Source organism: Hyperolius riggenbachi, chromosome 4, assembly GCF_040937935.1.
Source record: "Hyperolius riggenbachi isolate aHypRig1 chromosome 4, aHypRig1.pri, whole genome shotgun sequence".
Classification (NCBI taxonomy): domain Eukaryota; kingdom Metazoa; phylum Chordata; class Amphibia; order Anura; family Hyperoliidae; genus Hyperolius; species Hyperolius riggenbachi.
This window is the reverse complement of record NC_090649.1, coordinates 454,188,642-454,210,130: the sequence shown is the minus strand read 5'-3', so window position 1 is coordinate 454,210,130 and position 21,489 is coordinate 454,188,642. Positions and strand designations below refer to the sequence as shown.

General features: G+C 45.2%; 1 protein-coding gene across 2 annotated transcripts in view; it reads right to left on the bottom strand.

Moving 5' to 3' along the window:
• Positions 1 to 12,646: 12,646 nt before the first annotated feature.
• Positions 12,647 to 21,489, bottom strand: part of LOC137570963 (phospholipase B1, membrane-associated-like) — a 183,190-nt gene continuing 174,347 nt past the window's right edge. For both annotated transcript variants that reach the window (XM_068279650.1, XM_068279651.1), the window contains 2 exons: positions 21,115 to 21,189; positions 12,647 to 13,058 (listed from right to left, as the gene is read on the bottom strand). In XM_068279650.1, coding sequence (XP_068135751.1) covers positions 12,753 to 13,058; positions 21,115 to 21,189 — 381 coding nt within the window. In that variant the 3' untranslated portion in view covers positions 12,647 to 12,752. The remainder of the gene's footprint in view (positions 13,059 to 21,114; positions 21,190 to 21,489) is intronic.

Below are 21,489 nucleotides of genomic sequence, written 5' to 3'. Positions count from 1 at the left end.
TGAAGTAATGCTTCATGGGAGTAACTATGCAGACACATGGCATTACTTTAATTGCACACATTTGTTTTGTGATTGACGTAGCACGCTTTGAATAGGCAAAGCTGAAAAATCTAAACCGACACCCCCTGTTTTGTGCTTTGCTAAAAACACATTTAGCTAGATGTGGATTTGCATATTCACTGGCTGTCTGGAAATTATGGATTATGTGGATAGCTTCAATGTCAGACTGGGAGATGGAGAAGCTAAAGAAATCCACCAGCTGGCCAAGCAGCAGAAACCCTGTGTTATCATTCCTGAATGCCAATAGAAGTCTGCAGTGTATCAAGTCTTCCCTGTGAGCAGCAACACCTGATTACTGCTGCTTGGCCAGCAAGTGGATTTCCTCAGCTTTACCACCTCCCAGTCCGACACTGGATAGCTTCTTGCTCATGTGAAGCTGAATATAGACCTTGGGCCATTCTGTTTTAGGAAGGCAAAATTGCATTTGCTGTAGGTCTTTGAATAGAGGGACGTCACCGGGTCGTTGGCGTCAAGGTGGGTATCCCGGGAGGCCGGCTGGAAGTGGAGCTGCTGCAAAGGCCCCAGGTAAGTTGACCTCATTTTGTTAAAATTATCCGATATTTCCTTTAAAAGTCAAGTTGCTGTCTTGGAGTAGCATTCGCTTCTTGTGTTTTGTATTATCTGATACAGCCCAGAGTGAGGGTTACAAATGTTTTGTCACCTAACAGATGCTTTTAGATACACTTTTGGCAAATCTAGGACAGGACTTTCAGGACCATGGGAGATCGTCAGAAATGGTTCTTTATATTACTTGCATTCCACCAAACAGAGCTAATGTAAGAAAAAAATGAATAAATAAATAATGGGGGGGGGGGGGTATCACAGTGTCTAAACTTAAATTTCTTAGCAAAAATAAATGATTCAAATTCACAAATCCAAAAATGAAGAGGTCTTTTTATTGGCTACCAGAATGTTTTTTTGATACAGGAAGAATAGGCAGATGACTTGAAGAAAACCTCCTACATTCCAGTGAATTCAGGTGTCCCTGGTACTGGTCAAAACTAAAAAATAAAGACCTCGGTGCATCAAGACAACAGTGTTAAGTTAACCTACAAGCCATTTCTTTTTCCATCACTCACCGGTGGCCAGATGTAGCACAAGTGTGGTCAGCAGCAGGCAGAGGGTCCTCCTAAGCTGTCCCCCCATAACTGGTGTCGTGTTGGAGGCTTCTCTGGAGAAGGTGTCCCTGGCGGTGTGTATCCAGGAGAAGCAGCACTCTGTATCTCTCCTCCTTTATATCACCAGCGAGAGCTTCTGATAACCCGGCAACCATAAACCCTTTTATCATTTTCACCTTTGAGGCTCCGTCCCCCGCCTGATGTACCATAAATGTAATATAGAGCACAAACATGTCAGTGTCAGCCTTGTAAAACCTTATCTGACGTGATGGTTGCCACCGGGATGGCTGTTGCTGCATATCAGGACAATATGCGTTGAGGGGGGCCCGACCGCTATGGGAATAACTCTCTACATTCTGGAGAAGCATGCAGCCTGGGGCGTAACTAGGGGAGAGCAGCCCCTGTGGTCCCAACTACTAACCTTCCTTTATGTGATACTCCAGATCAGGTGTTTTTGTGGCTACACTTGTTATGTGTGTGATCCTGATGGCCACACTTGTTTTGTGAGTTGTGTAAGATGGGCGCCCAGTCTGGGAGGGTCACCAAGAAGAGGTAAAGGAAGCGTTGGGAACATTAAGGGCCCCATCAAAGTTCTGCTGGGGGGCCCCATGATTTGTATAGTTACGCCCCTGCATGCAGATTGTCATTAGAGTTCTGCCAACAGCAACATGTCTAAGTCAATCCATAGCTGACATGTTTCAGACCTGTTGGTCCTTAAAGAGAACCCGAGGTGGGAATTTTATTATGCTAGTGGGGCACAGAGGCTGGTGGTGCACACTAACACCAGCCTCTGTTGCCCCATGGTGTGCCTCCAAGACCCCCCTGCGCGCCGCAGCCCACCATACCTCTAGCCACACCCCACCACACGTCAAGCCACATCCCACCACACCTCAAGCCACATCCCACCATATCTCCAGCCACATGCCCACCACACTTCCAGCCCGCACCCCGCATACCTACAGCCGCATCCCACCACACCTCCTGCCACACCCCACCACATCTCAAGCCACATCTCACTATATCTCTAGCCACATACCCACCACACCTCTAGCCGCAGCCTACCACACCTCTAGCCGCATCCCACCACAGCTCCTGCCACACCCCACCACATCTCAAGCCACATCCCACCACACCTCAAGCCACATCCCACCATACCTCCAGCCGCATCCCACCACACCTCCTGCCACACCCCACCACATCTCAAGCCACATCTCACTATATCTCTAGACACATACCCACCACACCTCTAGCCGCAGCCTACCACACCTCTAGCCGCATCCCACCACAGCTCCTGCCACACCCCACCACATCTCAAGCCAGATCTCACTATATCTCCAACCACATACCCACCACACCTCCAGCCGCAGCCTATCACACCTCTAGCCACACCCCACCACACCTCAAGCCACATCCCACCATATCTTCAGCCACATTCCCACCACACCTCCAAAAAAAAAACACACCTCAAGCCACATCCCACCAATATATCTCCAGGCAAAAAAACACCAAAGCTTTAACTGCACCCTACCATATCTCCAGTCACATACCCAGTACTCCTCCAGTCATGATCCAACCATTCCTTCAGCAAAACCCTCACCATACCTTCTTCCCATGTCCAATCTGAATCCCCATTATTACTATTTAGTCACGGCGCACCTATAGCTGCAATGCTATAGGCCACACCCACATAACTGTAGTTCAGGTGCTGAAAATATGGACTTGAGGTTTAAACATTGTGTTGTTGATTTGATACGGATTTAAAGAGTACCTGAGACGGTACACTGTGCAGTATTCATATTTACCTCGGGCTTCCTCTAGCCATGTGGACCGTGGGCTCCCTTGCTGTCCTCCCCGACCGCTCCATTCTCCTGTGAAAAGCTCCAATAGTTTGGCTAGTCGTGCTCTTCTGCGCATGCACAGCCCAAGTCCAATTGCGCTCCTGTTTCCAGGAGTGTTCTCTGTGCAGAATGCGCCCAGCCACGGGAACGTGGCAGGGGAACGCATCTGCCAAAATTATCAGAGCTTTCTACAGGACAAGAGAGTAGCCGAGGAGGATGGCAAGGTGCCCATGGTCCACATGAGCCTGGAGGAAGCCCCAGCTAAATATAAACACTGCTGATATTCACATCTCAGGTTTCCTAAAAGCCTGGTACACACATTTAATTTTGATTGGCCAATTTTACCACTTGCACTGTAGTATGAGAGGTTACGTACACAATATGCTCATAGTATTGAAAGTCTACTGACCATCATCACGCTACATGGAGGTTATACAATTGGTCAGTGATTGGCCAGTCAAAAAAGAGACTTGTTTGTTTGAGTGTGACCTGTGTTAAGCCTGATATACACATCCAATTTTGATTGACCAATGATCGTCCAATTTCACCACTTTCGTGTATTATGAGAGCTTTCCTACACACTCTGTTCAGAGTATTCAAAATCTGTTGGCCCTCTTACCACATGGAGGTAGTGAAATTGGTCAGTGATTGGCCAATCAAAATTGTTTATGGGTAATCACTGACCAATTTCACCACCTCCGTGTAGTATGAGAGCTTTCCTACACAGTCTGCTCATAATATTTAATATCTGTTTGCCCTTGTACTACACGGAGGCAGTAATATTGGTCAGTGATTGGCCAATCAAAATTGAAATTGTGTGCCAGGCCTTACATGTAGTACAAAAAGCTTACCTACACAATCTGTTTATAATATTTGGTGGCAAAATTGCCTAGCCATTGGTCAATCAAAATTGGATGTGTGTACTAGGCTTTAAGCTTGGTATACACTTTCAATTATGATTGGCCAATCACTGACCACTTTCACCACCTCCGTGTAGTATGTATGAGAGCCAACAGATTTTGAATACTATGAGCAGATTGTCAAGGTAAACTCTCATACTACATGGAGTTGGTAAAATTGGTCAGTGATTGGCCAATCATAATTGGATGTGTTTACCAGGATTTAGCTGATTCGCCAGGATGAACTAAGAACACAGAGAGAAATATAAGTAATAACACCATAGTGTCAGCTTTAACATTCTGTAACTGCTGCAGAAGTTTATAGAAAAACTCTAAACTGCAAAGTGACGGTTCAGACTACAGTTTAAAGAGAACCCGTAACCAAGAATTGAACTTCATCCCAATCAGTAGCTGATACCACCTTTTACATGAGAAATATTTGCATTTTCACAAACGGATCATCAGGGGGCTCTGTATGGCTGATATTGTGGTGAAGCCCCTCCCACAAGAAACTCTGAGGACCATGGTACTCCTGGCAGTTTCCTGTCTGTGAACCTCGCTGCATTGTGGGAAATAGCTGTTTACAGCTGTTTCCAACTGCAAAAAAAAGAAAAAAAAAACAGCAGCTACTTCCACTGACATCACCTGCCAGCAGTAAAAATGTCACCATGTGATAAATGTCAGAATGTAAATCAGGGAGAGGAAAGCTTTTAAAATGGGCAAACACTAAATCATTTGTACAGGATTATTGTAAAAATGAAGCACTTTTTTAATTACATTATTTTCACTGGAGTTCCTCTTCAAACAAGTGAAGCTTCTGATTATCTTTCTGAGAAAACAAGGGCCTATAAATAGTCTTATCCTGTCACCTTGAAGAAGAGAGATGTCATTATGTAACATAAAATCATAAAAGGAACAAACATTGTGAAATAATAACTGTAAGATAATGACCCTCGCAGAGCGATATACTCCTCCCGGAAGCTAAACTCATAGAGGGAGGGCTGTGATTAGGAGACCGTTCAATTGTGGAGGCGGGCCCAGAGGTCACTTCATGTCAGTTAATGTGGCAATATGTATGCATATCCAGTTCCTCACATTCAGGATCTCTGTCAGACAATAACCAAATACAAAAGAGGCAAAGAAGAAAAACTCTCTCTGTAAGTTGTTTTAGATATTTCTGTAACCATATTATGCTGCAGGCAGGGTCGGACTGAGCACTACGCATGGGCCTTAAAGGACACTTGAACTGAGAGGGATTTAAGCACTACGCATGGGCCTTAAAGGACACTTGAAGTGAGAGGGATTTGGAGGCTGCCATAATTATTTCCTTTTGAAGTAGACCTAAACTCTTGCACAAGACAGAAGGAAAACATAGAGAAATGCACCCTGTATGTATTTTGAGAGTTTAGCCTGTCTAATTCCCCCTCAACTGTAACTAATCACACGTGTAATTTGATCTCTCAGCTGTGTCAGCTGGCTGCCTCAGCAGAGCAGCTTATTTTTAAACACAAGATGCTAACCCTATGCCTGCTTCCATGAAAGCAGGAAGCAGTCACACTGCAGGTTTATTGCAGGATTTGTAACCAGATCAGCTGTAGCAAAGAAATGCTGTTGCTTATCTTTTAGGGCAGAGATGAAGTTGTGAGTTCAGGTCCTCTTTAAACCATGCACATTGCCTGGCTGTCCTGCTGATCATCTCCCTCCAATACTTTCAGCTATAGGCCCTGAACATGTATTCAGATCAGTTGTTTGACTGAAGTCTGACTGGATTAGCTGGATGCTTGTTCCAGGTGTGATTCAGACACTACTGCAGCCAAAGAGACCAGCAGGGCTGCCAAGCAGATGGTATTGATTAAAAGGAAATAAATATATCAGCCTCCTTTTAGACAGCTAAACTTTATTTGCAAGAAAATAAAATATTTCATAGAAAAGAAACGTTCTACTTCAGTCATTATTTAGGTAAGGGGCTCTTTAAATCTGGCCAAAAACTAGCTAAAAAATGAAAAACGCCCTCCCCCCCCCCCCCAAAAAAAAAAATGCTTAAAACACACCTACCTAAAAACACAGTGAGCAGGTAAGTGCCAGGAGGCGCTTAAAAAAAAAAACGGCAGAAAATCGCAGAGCGCTGACGTCAGCAATTTCGATTTTAGATGTGAACAAGGCCTTCGTGGTCATGCAAGCTGAGACACTTGGTTTTGGGCTTTGCAATATCTGATAATTCAAAGGTCCCTGCACGTGTTGTCACTTTAAATGTATCAGGAGGCTCTGGACTGGAACACAATTTCGAGAACGGACGAATTTCCACATTAAACACAAAATACCAATTCGTTTCCGTTACGGAAACTATCATAATTACGAAAATGATCTTAATTGTGAAATTTCGCATAATTACGAATTTTCGATTAGGCCCATAATCATAAATCCACAAATTACACTAAATTTCATGTAATCGTAATTGGGTCATTGCACTCATCACTAACTGTACATAGACATGGTACAAGAATGTGAACAGAGGCGCCAACTTAAAAATAAATAAATAAGATAAAAATGTTTAAAAAACTTTGAAAGGGGGAAGTTATGGTGGACTTATCTCACTTGTAGATCAACAGAGATAAGACCATTATTTTAGATCAACAGAGATAAGACCATTATTTAAATTCAAAAATAACATTTACTGGATGCTCCACAATGCAACACGTTTCGCAGGCTACAATCCAGCTTCATCAGGCAAATAATGGAGAAAATAATGGAGAAGCATTATTAGTCTGATGAAGCGGGATTGTAGCCTGCAAAACGCATTGCATTGTGGAGCATCCAATCAATATTTTTTAATTATAATAATGGTCTTATGTTTGTTGATCTACAAGGAAGGTAAGTCCTCCATAACTTCCCCCTTTTAAACAGTTTTTAACTTTTTTTAGCACCTCTGTTCAAATTCTTGTACCTAGTCTAGTCCACCTTGGTGGAGGGGTGTATCACCATTTTTCTTCTATCTACAGAGCGTGACTTCTTTACCACTTAAAGTGAACCAGAGATGAAGCACCCTCATGTATTTTACCATATACATCAGTGGGAACATTAGAGAAAACACCTACCCTGCTCTCTTCACTGTTCAGCTTGCTTCTTAACAGCACTGATAAAATCCCCGACTGAGCATTCAGTCTGGCTTTGCTATAATGACTCAGCTATAATGATTCCTGAGCAGAGCCACAAGGGGGCAGGCTTGGGCTTGAAAAGAAACCAGAGGACACAGATTCAGCTATAATGATTCCTGAGCAAAACCAGACTGAATGCTCAGTTGGGGATTTTATCAGGACAGACATGTCTGTCTCATCATGTCACCCCAGGTACATGATCATGGATGTGAACTATACAAGAATTAGATGAGCACCATTAATTACCAGTGACTCCTCATTGGCTGTGAACGGTCACATGCCACACCCTCCTGGGTTTAGGCTGCTTTTTCACACTAGTAGAAGAAAAAAAAGACTTTGTAACAAATAGTACTTTATTACTAGTCTTTATTTTAGCAGCGATCATATCACATTCCAGTACAGAGTTTATTGGTCTTTCCTTTATATTCAGTATTTCCTGGCTCTATTAGGGGAGCCAGACAAGATTTACACTATATACAATACAGAGCAGTCAGAGGTATTGATAAGCAAAAATGCACATATTCTTTGTGCATGAATTATAGTAAAAATACTGTAAAATTCAACTTTCCAGGAAAAAATACCATCGGAAATCATTGTGTAATAATGTTGTGATTTTTCACAGTAAAAATAAATGGTTTTCTGCGTTTCCAGCAAATGTTTGTGGTAAAATTAATGATTTTTCATGTTTTTCATTAATTTTCCATGTGAAAATTACTTTGGCGAAAACACCCAAGCAACACTGGTCAAAGGAATGCATTTCTCACCATTTATCTTAAAAGATTATTTAAAGAGGAACAGTAGTGAAAATAACCATACACTGGCCTGATTTGCGGCCGTTTCGACAGCAGATTCGATCACTGGGATCGAATCTGCTGGCAATCGTTCGTGCTAAACGCACCCGCCGATCCGATTTCCTCCCGAAATCGGATCGGTCCGTCGATCGCGCCGTGCGGAAAAATACCGTCGATCGCCCGCGGGTAGGGAGCGCGTCACTAGCGGCAGCCGATCAGATCAGGTATACATTACCTGATGCTGGCTCCTGGGCATCTTCTCCGCGCTGCACGGCTCTGTTCCTGCTTCCATCCCAGCGTACATTAACTTCCTGTGTCACTGCAGTGACCAGGAAGTTCAAATAGAGGGCGCTCTATTTGAACTTCCTGGTCACGGAGTGACACAGTGTACGCTGGGATGCGGTGCGGGGTGCAGCGTGGAGAAGAGGACCCGGAGCCAGCTTTAGGTAATGTATACGGGGGGGGGAGGGGGGGGGGAAGACAGGCGGCAGGAGCAGCTCAACAGATTGTGATCTGTTTCAGGCTGAAACCTATTCACAATCTGTTTGCAGTAAAGGCAGCCATGACATCACACTGTGGGAGGGGTTTCACCACAATATCAGCCATACAGATGTCCCTCATGATCTACTTGATAAAAGGACATTGTTTCTTGCTGGAAAGGGGGTATCAAGTACTGATTGGGATGACGTTCAATCCTTGGTTAAAGTTCCTCTTTAACTGCTATTATTAAAGAGGACCCTAGGTGGTTTCTAAGAATGATATCCGCATACAGAGGCTAAATCTGCCTATACAGCCCAGTCTCTGTTGCTATGTAGTGTCCCCCCAGGCCCCCCCTGCACTCTGGTGTCCCCCATAAATCACAGCTGCACTGTTGACACGCAGCGTGTCGCAGTGGCCTGTGTTTACCTATGGAGTGTCGCTCTCGCTGCTCCCCCCGCCTCCTGCATAGCTCCGGTCCCCACCCGCGTCCCTTCGCTTCCGCTGATTGGAGGGAAGGGACGCGGGCGGGGACCGGAGCTATGCAGGAGGCGGGGGGAGCGGCAAGAGTGACACTACATAGGTAAACACAGCCCGCTGCGTGTTGACAATGCGGCGGTGATTTATGGGGGATAGCAGAGCGCAGGGGGGGGGGGGGGGGGCTGGGGGGACACTACATAGCAACAGAGGCTGGGCTGCATAGGGAGACCCAGCATCTGTATGCGGATATCATTCTTAGAAACCACCTCGGGTTCTCTTTAACAATGGATGGAGAAACCGCAGACTATGCAAATTTCAGTTGTACCAGAAGCAGAAATAACATCACTTGATTCAAAGTCAGGAGCTGCCTATTAATTAACCAGCGTCTATATAAAATGATTAGCTGCTACTTAAATGAATTCCATCTTCTGGCTTTGATTCAGCTGATGTCACTTCCTTTTCCTGTTAAGCATGAATTTGCATATTCAACAAATGTTCTGCTGAACACTAGCTGTGTTTTTCACACGTAGAAATGGTCAGCAAGAGCCTAGTGATTGCAGTTTTCATGCAACTTTTGCATTTGTTTGGTCCATTTCTAAGCTGCAATAATTTACATGAAATGAGCACAAAATTTGCAAAAATATACAATCACTATCATCTCATCGGCCATCCGTACTCAAGTGTGAGACCCTCAAGGCTGATACACACTCTCAACAAAAGTCTTTTAAATGCACAATTATCAAACAACTTTTGTTGTTGGAACAAACCCAAAAAGTTGTTTACTGTTGGTCAAACAACTGATAAGACGCAGCTCAAGTCAATCCAACAGTTGGATTGACTTGAGCTGCATCTTATCAGTTGTTTGAACAATAGCAGACAACTTTTTTGGTTTGTTTCAACAACAAATGTTCTTTGATAATTGTGCATTTTAAAAGACTTGTTGAGCGTGTGTATCAGCCTTCAGGCACCATGTTTGTTGGTAATCATACAGACTGATTCTGGAACAGAGAGAACTAAATGGATGTGGTTGATAATGAAACATAGAACCCCCTCCTTCAATTAAAGGACCACAATTAAAACATGTATATTTGTCACAGAGAAAAATGCTCTGTGAAGGATCTTTTTCCTGTGTCGCTTTCACTTACAGTAGTTAGTAAAAATCTTACAGATCTGACAGGTTTTGGACTAGTCCATCTCCTCATGTGGGATTCTCAGAATTTTCTCTATTCTGCACAAAAGTATTCCATGGAAAGGACCTAAACAAAAGTTCCAACTAGCCCTAGTCTACTTACATACACACTATTCTAGCAGTTAGACGGCACCACTCCCATCTAGGGAGTGCTTTTGCTAATTAAGGAAGTCCTGAGTATGCCCCATGAGGAGATGGACTAGACAAACACCAGTCAGATCTGTCAGATTTTTACTACCTACTGTAAGTGACAGTGACATAGGACACATGTCATTTTACATTTTGAAAATCTTTGAATCAGCGGTCCTATAACAAGAAATCGTCATTTTTTGGAGAAAAATACAGTCAACTCAATGCATTGGTTTAGTCTATAGGGCTCATATGCAATTAACCTTTTCACCTGAGTTATCTCCTAGGAGATGATTTTTAACTTCTCTTTAAACTTACTTTTCAGCATTTACAATTGAAAAAGTACCCAAAAGTTGGTGAAAAAGTACTATCAAATTTATTCTGAGTATTTTCTTGCTTGTTGGTAGCTTAAAAGGCACTTTATGACCAGTTGTAAAAATTTCACCAAGGAGAAAACTCAGGAGAAAAAGTGAAATGCATAAGGGCCTTGGGGTTCAAAATGAGTTACAATAGCTCCATCTTTGAGCAGCTATTTACTCCAGTGACAAGGTGGGAGTTTCTGCACAGCATGTACCTCAGAGTAAATATTGTTGCCATGGTTGCAAACAGTGTAATTTCAGGTAACAGTAAAAAAGGGCGCAGGAGGCAAGTGGACAAATCGGGCGCCGCCATTCACTCCCATAATAAATATCGTTTAATGGGCGCCCGATAGGAAAAAAGGGCGCCGGAGAAAAATAACGTTTTAAAAGCGGCGCCCGGAGACTTAATGTTTTATTACTGCTTCTCATGATTACACATTATTTAACCACTTGAGGACCCACCCTTTACCCCCCCTTAAGGACCAGCGCTGTTTTAGCTGATCTGTGCTGGGTGGGCTCTGCAGCCCCCAGCACAGATCAGCGTGCAGGCAGAGCGACCAGATCGCCCCCCTTTTTTCCCCACTAGGGGGATGATGTGCTGGGGGGGTCTGATCGCTCCTGCCTGCCGGGTGTTGCGGGGGGGCACCTCAAAGCCCCCCTCTGCGGCGAAATCCTCCCCCTCCCTCTCCTACCTGGCCCCCCCTGGAGATCCGGGCTGCACAGGACGCTATCCGTCCTGTGCAGCCAGTGACAGGCTGTCTTCTGTCACATGGCGGCGATCCCCGGCCGCTGATTGGCCGGGGATCGCCGATCTGCCTTACGGCGCTGCTGCGCAGCAGCGCCGTACAATGTAAACAAAGCGGATTATTTCCGCTTGTGTTTACATTTAGCCTGCGAGCCGCCATCGGCGGCCCGCAGGCTATTCACGGAGCCCCCCGCCGTGAATTGACAGGAAGCAGCCGCTCGCGCGAGCGGCTGCTTCCTGATTAATCAGCCTGCAGCTGGGTCCTGCAGCTGCCACTTTGCCGACGCACGGTATAAGCGTGCGGTCGGCAAGTGGTTAATGATTTATACATTTTTTAATATTATTTTTAAACGAAAAACAGTACAATATTTTTTTCAAACATTATTTTTAAACGAAAAACAGTACAATTTTTTTAAACGAAAAAACCGCACAATATGTTTTTGAAACTTTATTAATGCTTATCACAGGGGGGTCTTAGGTTTAGGCACCAACAGGGGGGTCTTAGGTTTAGGCACCAACAGGGGGGTCTTAGGTTTAGGCACCAACAGGGGGGTCTTAGGTTTAGGCACCAACAGGGGGGTCTTAGGTTTAGGCACCACCAGGGGGGTCTTAGGTTTAGGCACCAACAGGGGGGTCTTAGGTTTAGGCACCAACAGGGGGTCTTAGGTTTAGGCACCAACAGGGGGTCTTAGGTTTAGGCACTAACAGGGGGGTCTAGGGGTTAGGGGTAGGTACAGGGAGGGTTACTTAGGCACCAACAGGGGGGGTCTTAGGTATAGGCATCAACAGGGGGGTCTAGGGGTTAGGGGTAGGTACAGGGAGGGTTACTTAGTAATTATTTTTTTAAACGTTATTATACGTTTCACTATTTAAACGAAAGATTAACGTTTTTACAATTGCCGATTTAACGCACATTATTTAATGATTTATAACTTTATAAAACATTAATTTTAAACGAAATACAGTACAATACATTTTTAAACGTTATCCATGCTTATCGTTTAAAACCCCGCGCCCTTTTTTCCCAGCGCCCCTTTTTAACGTACGCGTAATTTCAGGTTATTGTCCATTTTGGAAATTCTTAACTGGCTGCTGACTGAAATAGAATGCTCATTTTTAATGACATTAAAGTATAAAAGGATTTGCTCAGTACAGAAATAGGTTCATGGAAATGTTATTAGGAAAATTAAATTATTTGAAATGAATGAGAATTTCAATTCAGCACAGGTTAAACCTCAGCATGTTAATGATGAAACTATGATGACCAACTCCTACCCTAGACAGTGAGACACCTTCATAAGGGTGCTGAGATAGCTTTGTGATAGTCAACCGAGTCCAACTAAATATTGAAATCTTTAACTGGACAGTGCGATGGGTATAAGCGAGCTGTAACTCATGACAGCCAATCCAGATTTCACCTTGAATTAGTTTAGAGCAATCTCAATAGTTACAAGTATTCCACAGTCCACATTACTCTGAACGTTGGTCTTGAAGGACTCTTTTACTGCCTCCTCAGAAGGAAACACCATCTTCAGTGAGCTTCTGCGGTTTACCAGCCTTCTTCTTGTAAGTCACTGACATGGCAATTCCCACCACTGTGCATCCTAAGGCCACCCCGCCGATGGAGGCCAAAATCACTGACCAGTAAGGCACCTGGTCATCATCTTTCTTAGTAGTTTCGGTGACTACTGGTGGGTCTCTGGATGTTGTGGTGGTTGTGGTTGTTGTGAAGCGTGTGGTTGTTGCTGATGGGTCTTGGGTTGGTTCTGCATTGTCATGATCTCCACTGTTCTTCAGAGTGAAGAGGTAAGGGTGGTCCTGTAAGAACAACACCATGAGAGGATGAAGTTTGTTTTCTTCCATCCCACCTAAATATTCACATTTCTTTGTTGCCTTTAATACATTTGTCAGTAAATAATAATAGCTCATTGGACAATATCGAAGTACATGTGCAAAAATAGGATAATGTAAAAAGTTAAAAATAGAAGAGCAGGAGCGCTCCGTAGTGTAACAACACTTTATTAAAACAAAATGCGCAATAAAAAATACCCTCACTAGATTAATATAAAAGCAGGCATGTAGCTGGGCCAATAGCCCTTCAATCATTCCCAGGTGGGTACAACCTCAAACTACCGTGGCCATTGGAGCAGAGCGGATCTGGTGGAAAGATGACCCTTGGGTAGAGATGGCCCGAACGGTTCACCCGCGAACTTATTCGCATGAACTTCGGTGGTTCACGTTTGCGGTGAACCGCGAACTTTATGGCGGTTCGAACCGCCCCTATACTACATCATTAGGGTCAACTTTGACCCTATACATCACAGTCAGCAGGCACAGGGTAGCCATTTAGGCTACACTCCCTCCTGGAGCCCCACCCCCCTTATAAAATGTAGGCAGCGTCAGCCATTTCAATCACTCGTGTGGCTGAAGTAATTAAAGAAGGGAGAGGTGCTACAGAGACATTAGGGAAAGCTTAGTTAGGCTACAGTTAGGCTTGTTAGGTTGCTCTTTGTTGCTGATACTTATTGCTAAAAACCACTCCTCATCCTTAACAGCTCTTCTGAGAGCTAATGTTGTTCTTGTGATCTATTTGTGTGTGTGTGTGTGTGTGTGTGTGTGTGTGTGTGTGTGTGTGTGTGTGTGTGTGTGTGTGTCCCACTGACACTTGTGTTGCATATACAGCCCTGTCAGTCAATCGCAGGTGCTGCTGGGACCTTGGCCCCTTGGTAATTCCTACTGTGCCACTGCCAGGCCCAGCACATTCAGTGACTACCTGTGTGCGTGACAGCTGTACATTTGTAATACCCATCACTGCATATACCTACCTGTTGTGCTCAGTGCACCCACCTACCTACGTGTAGGCAAGGCAAGGAAATTCAGCCCTTGAAAAGTAGCACTACACCATGTATATACAAAAATACAAAGGTTTATTTTATATCAATAGCACTAATACACATATTAAAAACACTTAAAATTTGCAGATAGCACCATACCTATTCATCATATAAGTTGATCATATGCAAGTATAACATACATGTATAACCTCCATAGTAAAATAATAATCTATGTATCCAATGACCATCAAGACGTTCAATTTAGAACTATCCTGGGTCTGAACCCGGGTTCAAGTATCAGAGCTATATATTGTAACCAGACCATAAAAATAGTGAACATATAGAGACACAAAGTGAAAAAATAAACAAGGTGAAAAAACATTAAAATATTATTAGCATTGAATATGACCCTATAATATAGGGAAACTGAGTGAGACCAGACGTGATATATAGGTGAATCACACAGAGACAATAGCCGAGATACTTAGCCAGGCCAGCATGGGAGGATATGGAGGATGGTGCTGAAAAGAGCCCCCGGTGGACTGCCCCACCGGTATCGCGGCCGTCACGCCGCTTTTTCAGAGAGCGGGGGGATCTGCGGGGGGATCTGTTTGCACCTAACTACGTGAGCGCACGCAGTGTCACTGTACCTGTTCGGTACCTGTGTGTGTGTGTGACAGGTGCGCATTTGTAATACCCATCACTGCATATACCTACCTATTGTTCAGTGCACCCACCTACCTACAGTACGTGAGCGCACGCAGTGTCACTGCACCTGTTCATGGTACCTGTGTGTGTGACAGCTGTATATTTGTAATACCAGTCATTGCATAATTGTTCACAGAACCTGTGTGACCGCACGCTGTGTAATATACCACTCCGTGCATACCTGTTAACTGCACCTGTGTGACAGCTCATTGTATTGTAATACCAGTCACTGTATACCTTTCACTGCACCTGTGTGACTGCGCATTGTATTAGTCAAGTCAGTGCATACCTTCCTCTTCATCCCCCCCGATATGGACAAAACAGGTAGAGGCAGGGGCAGACCCAGAGGCAGGCAACCTGGCAGGTCTGTTCGAGGTCGTGCTAACTTATAGTGCTCAGAAGAAGGCACGTCCCATCAACTCCCAAGATTGTCAGGACGTGGTTGACTATTTAACACAGAACACCTCATCTTCCGCAGCCACCAGCACTACTACAAGCACCACATCTGCTGCATTTGACACTTCGCAGGAATTATTTGGTGGGGAATTAACTGATTCACAGCCATTATTGTTACAACAAGATGAAGGTGCTAAGCAAGTTACACCACCTCATATGTCTGAGATAGGCAACACTATGGACGTAACGTGTGAGGAGGAGGATGATGAAGTACCTGCTGTTGGTGCAGTTTATGAGGTGTCTGAGGCAAGCGAAGCTGGGGAGGATGATGATGATGATTATGATGATATGGATGCTACGTGGGTTCCTAAGAGACACGATGACCAAGGGGACAGTTCAGAGGGAGAGTCGGAGAGGAGTAGGAGGAGACAAATTGCTGAAAGAAGCAGAGGGAGCGCGTTGTCAGAAACAGCTGGTGGCAGTGTCCGGCGTCATGTATCGCCACCTATGGACAGCCAGCCAACATGCCCTTCAACGTCACCTGCTGAAGCCACCATAATGCCCACACCCCAGGGGGGCTCAGCAGTTTGGAAATTATTTTGTGTGTCTGCCTTAGAACAGAGCAATGCCATCTGTTCTCTCTGCCGCCAAAAATTGAGCCGTGGAAAGGCCAACAGCCGTGTAGGGACAACTGCCTTACTAAGGCACATGGAGAAAAGGCACAAACTGCAATGGGAAGAGCACCAGAGGAAAAACAGCACACAAAAGAAATGCCACCCTCTTTCTCCTCTTTCTCCTTCAGGTGCATCATCTTCAGCCTCTTTCTCCCTTGGACCTTCACAATCACAGCCACCCTCCTCCACTCCGCCTCTCACCTTGAGCGGTTCCTGCTCCTCTGCCCACAGCAGCAGCCAGGTGTCAGTGAGGGCAATCTTTGAGCGGAAGAAGCCAATGTCTGCCAGTCACCCCCTTGCCCGGCGTCTGACAGCTGGCTTGGTGGAACTGTTAGCTCGCCAACTGTTACCATACCAGCTAGTGGACTCTGAGGCCTTCCAAAAATTTGTGGCCATTGGGACACCGCAGTGAAAGATACCAGGCCGCAATTATTTCTCCAAAAAGGCGATACCCAAACTGTACCATGAAGTTGAGAGGCAAGTGGTATCATCTCTGGCACACAGCGTTGGGTCAAGGGTCCATCTGACCACAGATGCCTGGTCTGCCAAGCACGGTCAGGGCAGGTACATTACTTACATAGCCCATTCAGTCAACCTGGTGACCGCTGGCAAGCAGGGAGTACGTGGCTGTGCAGCGGACCTAGTGACACCTCCACGGCTTGCAGGCAGGCCTGCTGCCACCTCCTCTCTTCCTGCTACATCCTCTTCGCTGTTGTCCTCCTCCTCCTCCTTGGCTGAGTGGCAGTTCAACTATACTGGTGTTGCGATCTCCTCTCCAGCTACACACCCCCAGCTCCCCAGGGCCTATGCTGCATGCCAGGTACAACAATGCCACGCTATCTTAGACATGTCTTGCCTCAAAGCCAAGAGTCACACTGGAGCAGCTCTCCTGGCTGCACTTAACAAAAAGGTGGATCAGTGGCTGACCCCGCACCAACTGGAGATCGGCAACGTGGTGTGTGACAACGGCAGCAATCTCATTTAGGCTTTGAATTTGGGAAAGGTGACACATGTACCCTGCATGACACATGTGCTTAATCTCAAAATTCAGAGATTTGTGTCTAAGTACCCAGGCTTACAGGACGTCCTAAAACAGTCCAGGAAGTTGTGTGGGCATTTCAGGCGGTCTTACATGGCCATGGCACGCTTTGCTGATATTCAGCGGAGAAACAACTTGCCGGTGAGATGCTTGATTTGCGATAGCCCGACTCGCTGGAATTCGACCCTCCTGATGTTCGATTGCCTGCTACAACAGGAGAAAGCAATCAAACAGTATCTCTACAACTACAGTCAAAGGACACAGTCTGGGAAGATGGGAATGTTCTGGCGGAGGTACTGGACACTCATGCGAAATGCCTGCAGGCTCATGCGGCCGTTTGAGGAGGTGACAAACCTGGTGAGTCACAGTGAAGGCGCTATCAGCGACTTGATCCCATATGCTTTCTTCCTGGAGCGTGCCATGCGTAGAGTGGTGGATCAAGTTGTGGAGGAGCGTGAACAGGATCAAGAACAGGAGGAAGATTTGTGGGATCAATTCTCAGCAGAAGCAGATGTTTCCTCAACACCTGCGGCAGCACAGAGGGGGGAGGAGGAGGAGGAAGAGTCGTGTGGGGAAGAGGAGTCAGATGATGAGGAAGGTGTTGTTTTGGAGAAGGAGGAGGCAGAACAACAACAACCGCAGCAGGTGTCGCAGGGGGCTTGTGCTGCTCAACTTTCCTGTGGTATTGTTCATGGCTGGGGGAGGAGGAGAACTTAGCTGACATCACTGAGGAAGAGCAAGAGGAGATGGATAGTACGTCTGCATCCAACTTTGTGGAGATGGCGTCTTTCCTGCTGTCCAGCCTGTTGAGGGACCCCCGTATAAAAAAACTCAAGTGGAATGAGCTGTACTGGGTTGCCGCGCTACTAGACCCTCGGTATAGGCACAAAGTGACAGAGATGTTTCCAAATCACCAGAAGGCAGAAAGGATGCAGCACATGAAGAACAAGCTGGCAACTATGCTTTACAATGCGTTTAAGAGTGATGTCACAGCACAATGGAATAAAGGTACCACTGCCAGTAATCCTTCTCCCATGTCCACGCAGGCAAGGACAGGACGCTCCAGCGATCTCATGGTGATGTCAGACATGCGGACATTCTTTAGTCCAACGCCTCACCTTAGCGCTTCCGGATCCACCCTCCACAAACGCCTCGACCGGCAGGTAGCCGACTACCTGGCCTTAAGTGTGGATGTAGACACTGTGAGCAGCGATGAACCTTTGGAATACTGGGTGTGCAACTTCTGTCTTGCCCTGCCGCAAGCGTCCTGTCAGAAAGGACCTTTAGCGCAGCTGGAGGCATGGTCACTGAGAAGAGAACACAAAAGTGTTCAGTACCTCACCTTTATCAAAATGAATGAGGCATGGATCCCAGAGGGCTACTGCCCGCCCGAAGACTAAGTCAGTCCCCACACACAGCATCTCTGCCTGCACGCTGTGTGACTGTCTGCCCCATGACTAAGTCGGTCCCCACACAGCATTTCTGCCTGCAGGCCGCTTGAGTGCCTTCTCCGCCACCACCAACAGGGTCCAGGACTCCAGGCGGATTCCTTAATTTTTAAGCAGCGGCAGCTATAATAATTTTTATGGTGCGTGTACATGCCTGCCTAATTTTACTGGCTGCACTGCAGCTGCAACAACAAAACAAAAGGCATGTACATGTGTCAATTCCCCTTCGTGAAGGGGCTTGCGTATCACAATGAAGCAATGACTGCCGGCTATATGAGTGTCTCGGGAGGGGGCACACCCAAGATAATAAGGTCGTTGCTTCATTGTGGACAGACCAAATTCGATCAGCTGGACAGTCACTGTTCTGTCATTGCACTGCACTCTCGCCATGGTGCGCACCAGTCCAGCACGGCCGTCACTACACAAACAGCTGTGTGTGGTGCGTTACACAGTGAGTTTGGTCTGTCAGTTTAAAATTACACTCCCTGATTGATATATACATATGCAAGATGTTTTAAAGCACTTTAGGCCTCCAATTTAGCATGCAATGTGATTTCTGCCCTTAAAACGCTGCTTTGCGTCAAATCCAGATTTTTCCCCGGGATTTTTGGCGTGTATCCCACTCCCCCATGCAAAAACTCAGATGTTAGACCCCTTGAAACATCTTTTTCATCACTTTTGTGGCCAGCATAAATGTTTCTAGTTTTCAAAGTTCGCCTCCCCATTGAAGTCTATTGCGGTTCGCAAAAGTTTGCGTGAACCAAACTTTTTGCGGAGGTTCGCGAACCTAAAATCGGAGGTTCGAGCCATCTCTACCCTTGGTATCATGCTTTATCTGATGAAGGCGTGGAATGCCGAAACGTGTAATAATGTCGCCAGCACACGTTTACCCCACGTTGGGGCACCAAGGGTCATCCTTCCACCAGATCCGCTCAGCACCGATGGCTACGGTAGTTTGAGGTTGTACCCACCTGGGAATGATTGAAGGGCTATTGGTCCAGCTACATACCTGCTTTTATATTGATCTAGTAAGTGGATTTTTTATTGCACATTTTGTTTTAATAAAGCGTTGTTACACTACGGAGCACTCCTGCTCTTCTATTTTTGTCTTTTGCTCAAGCCTCATGACAGCCGGGCTTTACAGGAGCAGCTAGAGTGCTACAATCACCAGCCAACGATTGATAGCGAAGCTGCAGCGCAAGATTTCCAAGATTTCACATCCTTGCTGTCTAATGTAAAAAGTTGTTTTGATAATGGGATGGCAGATATATAGCACATACCGTATATGTGTGTGTGTCATGGAGAGGGGGAACGGACAAATCCAGCTGTGGCGGCAGGGAGGGTGAGAAAGGGGGGGGGGGAGGGGGTTACATGGCCAATAAAAGAATATCTTTAACAGCAGAGGATGAAGGCAGCGCCCCCCCCCCTCCCCCACGCCCCCCTCATTCTCTGTCTTTCTGCAGCTCTGCAATATAAGAAATTATCTTATTACAATAAAACTTTATTGAACATGCTGAACACGCATGATGATACATTGATTCAGAAATACTTTATGAACATACTACGGTTAAAGAGACACTAAAGCGAAAAAAAATATATGATATAATGAATTGGTTGTGTACTATGAATAATTACTAGAAGATTAGCAGCAAGGAAAATATTCTCATATTTTTATTTTCAGGTATATAGGGTTTTTTCTAACATTGCATCATTCTGTAATATGTGCAGATTACACAACACTCAGCATTCAAAATGATTCTTTCAGAGCAGTCTGTGAACTAATGACCTCTCCTCTGGCAGAGAAAAAGTAAACAGTTGACATAATAAAAGTCAGAAGACAGCCCTCTAGGAGGAATGAGAGGTGAAGAAGAGGCTGATATATGGAATGTATGATTGATAGTAAGTGGGGAGTGAATGTATGTGCAGGGACGGATCTAGACCAAGTTGCCCCAAGTTGCGCCTGGGGCAAGGTCAGGTTTTGGCGCCTAAACTGCCATTCCCCATCCACATTTTGCCGCCTTTTTAAGAATTCAACAAACTGCGCCTGGGGCAAGAGACCCGCTTGCCCCCCCCCCTAGATCCGTCCCTGTGTATGTGTAGGATGGGTGGATAGAACAGATGATAGGGGTAGGAGTGATTTTATTTGAGGGGAGAATGTGAGTTAGGGGGTAGGGGAGGTATCTGCTATAAGAATGATTTGTGCTCTCTGGTGCAACATTTTATTTTTGCTTGCTGTTCTGCTTATTATATTATTAAATAAAGGAAAGAAAAAGAGAAGAAATATAGTTGAGGTGCGAACTATGATGCAAATTAAAGAGCTAGACACTGGTTGTGTCTCAATGAAGCCTGTGATTAGGACTTGCAAGGGCAAGGCCAAGCTGAGTTCGCAAAAAAAAAAAAAAAAAGACAGCCCTCTCCACCACTTTGAAAGTGGTAGAGATTAATGGCTCTATTGCATAGAGATAACAACTGGAGTTTCTTAACTCTTCCTGTGCTGGAAACAATTAGACTGATGTATCTGATCTTAATGTTTTATTTCTTAGCTGTACTACACATACAAATCATAATATCATAATTTTTTTTTCGCTTCAGTGTCTCTTTAAGCTGGTGGAAACAGTTTAGTTAGGAAGCTGAGTATGTAAGGACGGATGACGTAAGTAAGGACAATGGGAGTGAAGATCTCCTTTAAACCTGATCTCCAGGATTTGGACATAGCTGTGCTCATATTGCTGAAATACAAAGTGACCGCTCCACCTTCCATCCTGGGGTACTTACATTAGAAGGGCATTTCAGCTTGCTCCGGTCATGTGTGAAGTTGTTAAAGTTTTGTTTCTGTCCGAATGGCTCCAGCTGTGAATAAAATGGAAAGTACAATAAGATGTCACTCACACCATGAATGGAAGACAGGGTCCATGTTTTTTATTTGTGTAAATAGAATATGAGTGGTAGGCACAGTGGATGTCTGCTTCAGGGAGGGTTTCACTCACTGGTACTGGAGAATAGGGTACCACCTTTGGCGTGCTCAGATTGGAATATTAGATGCAGTATATATCATGTAAAAAGAAGAACAAAATCTTGCACCGCTCCAAGGTCCTTTATTCTATCAGTTCAATCTTCATATATATACATTCATGTCCATCTTGTAAATAT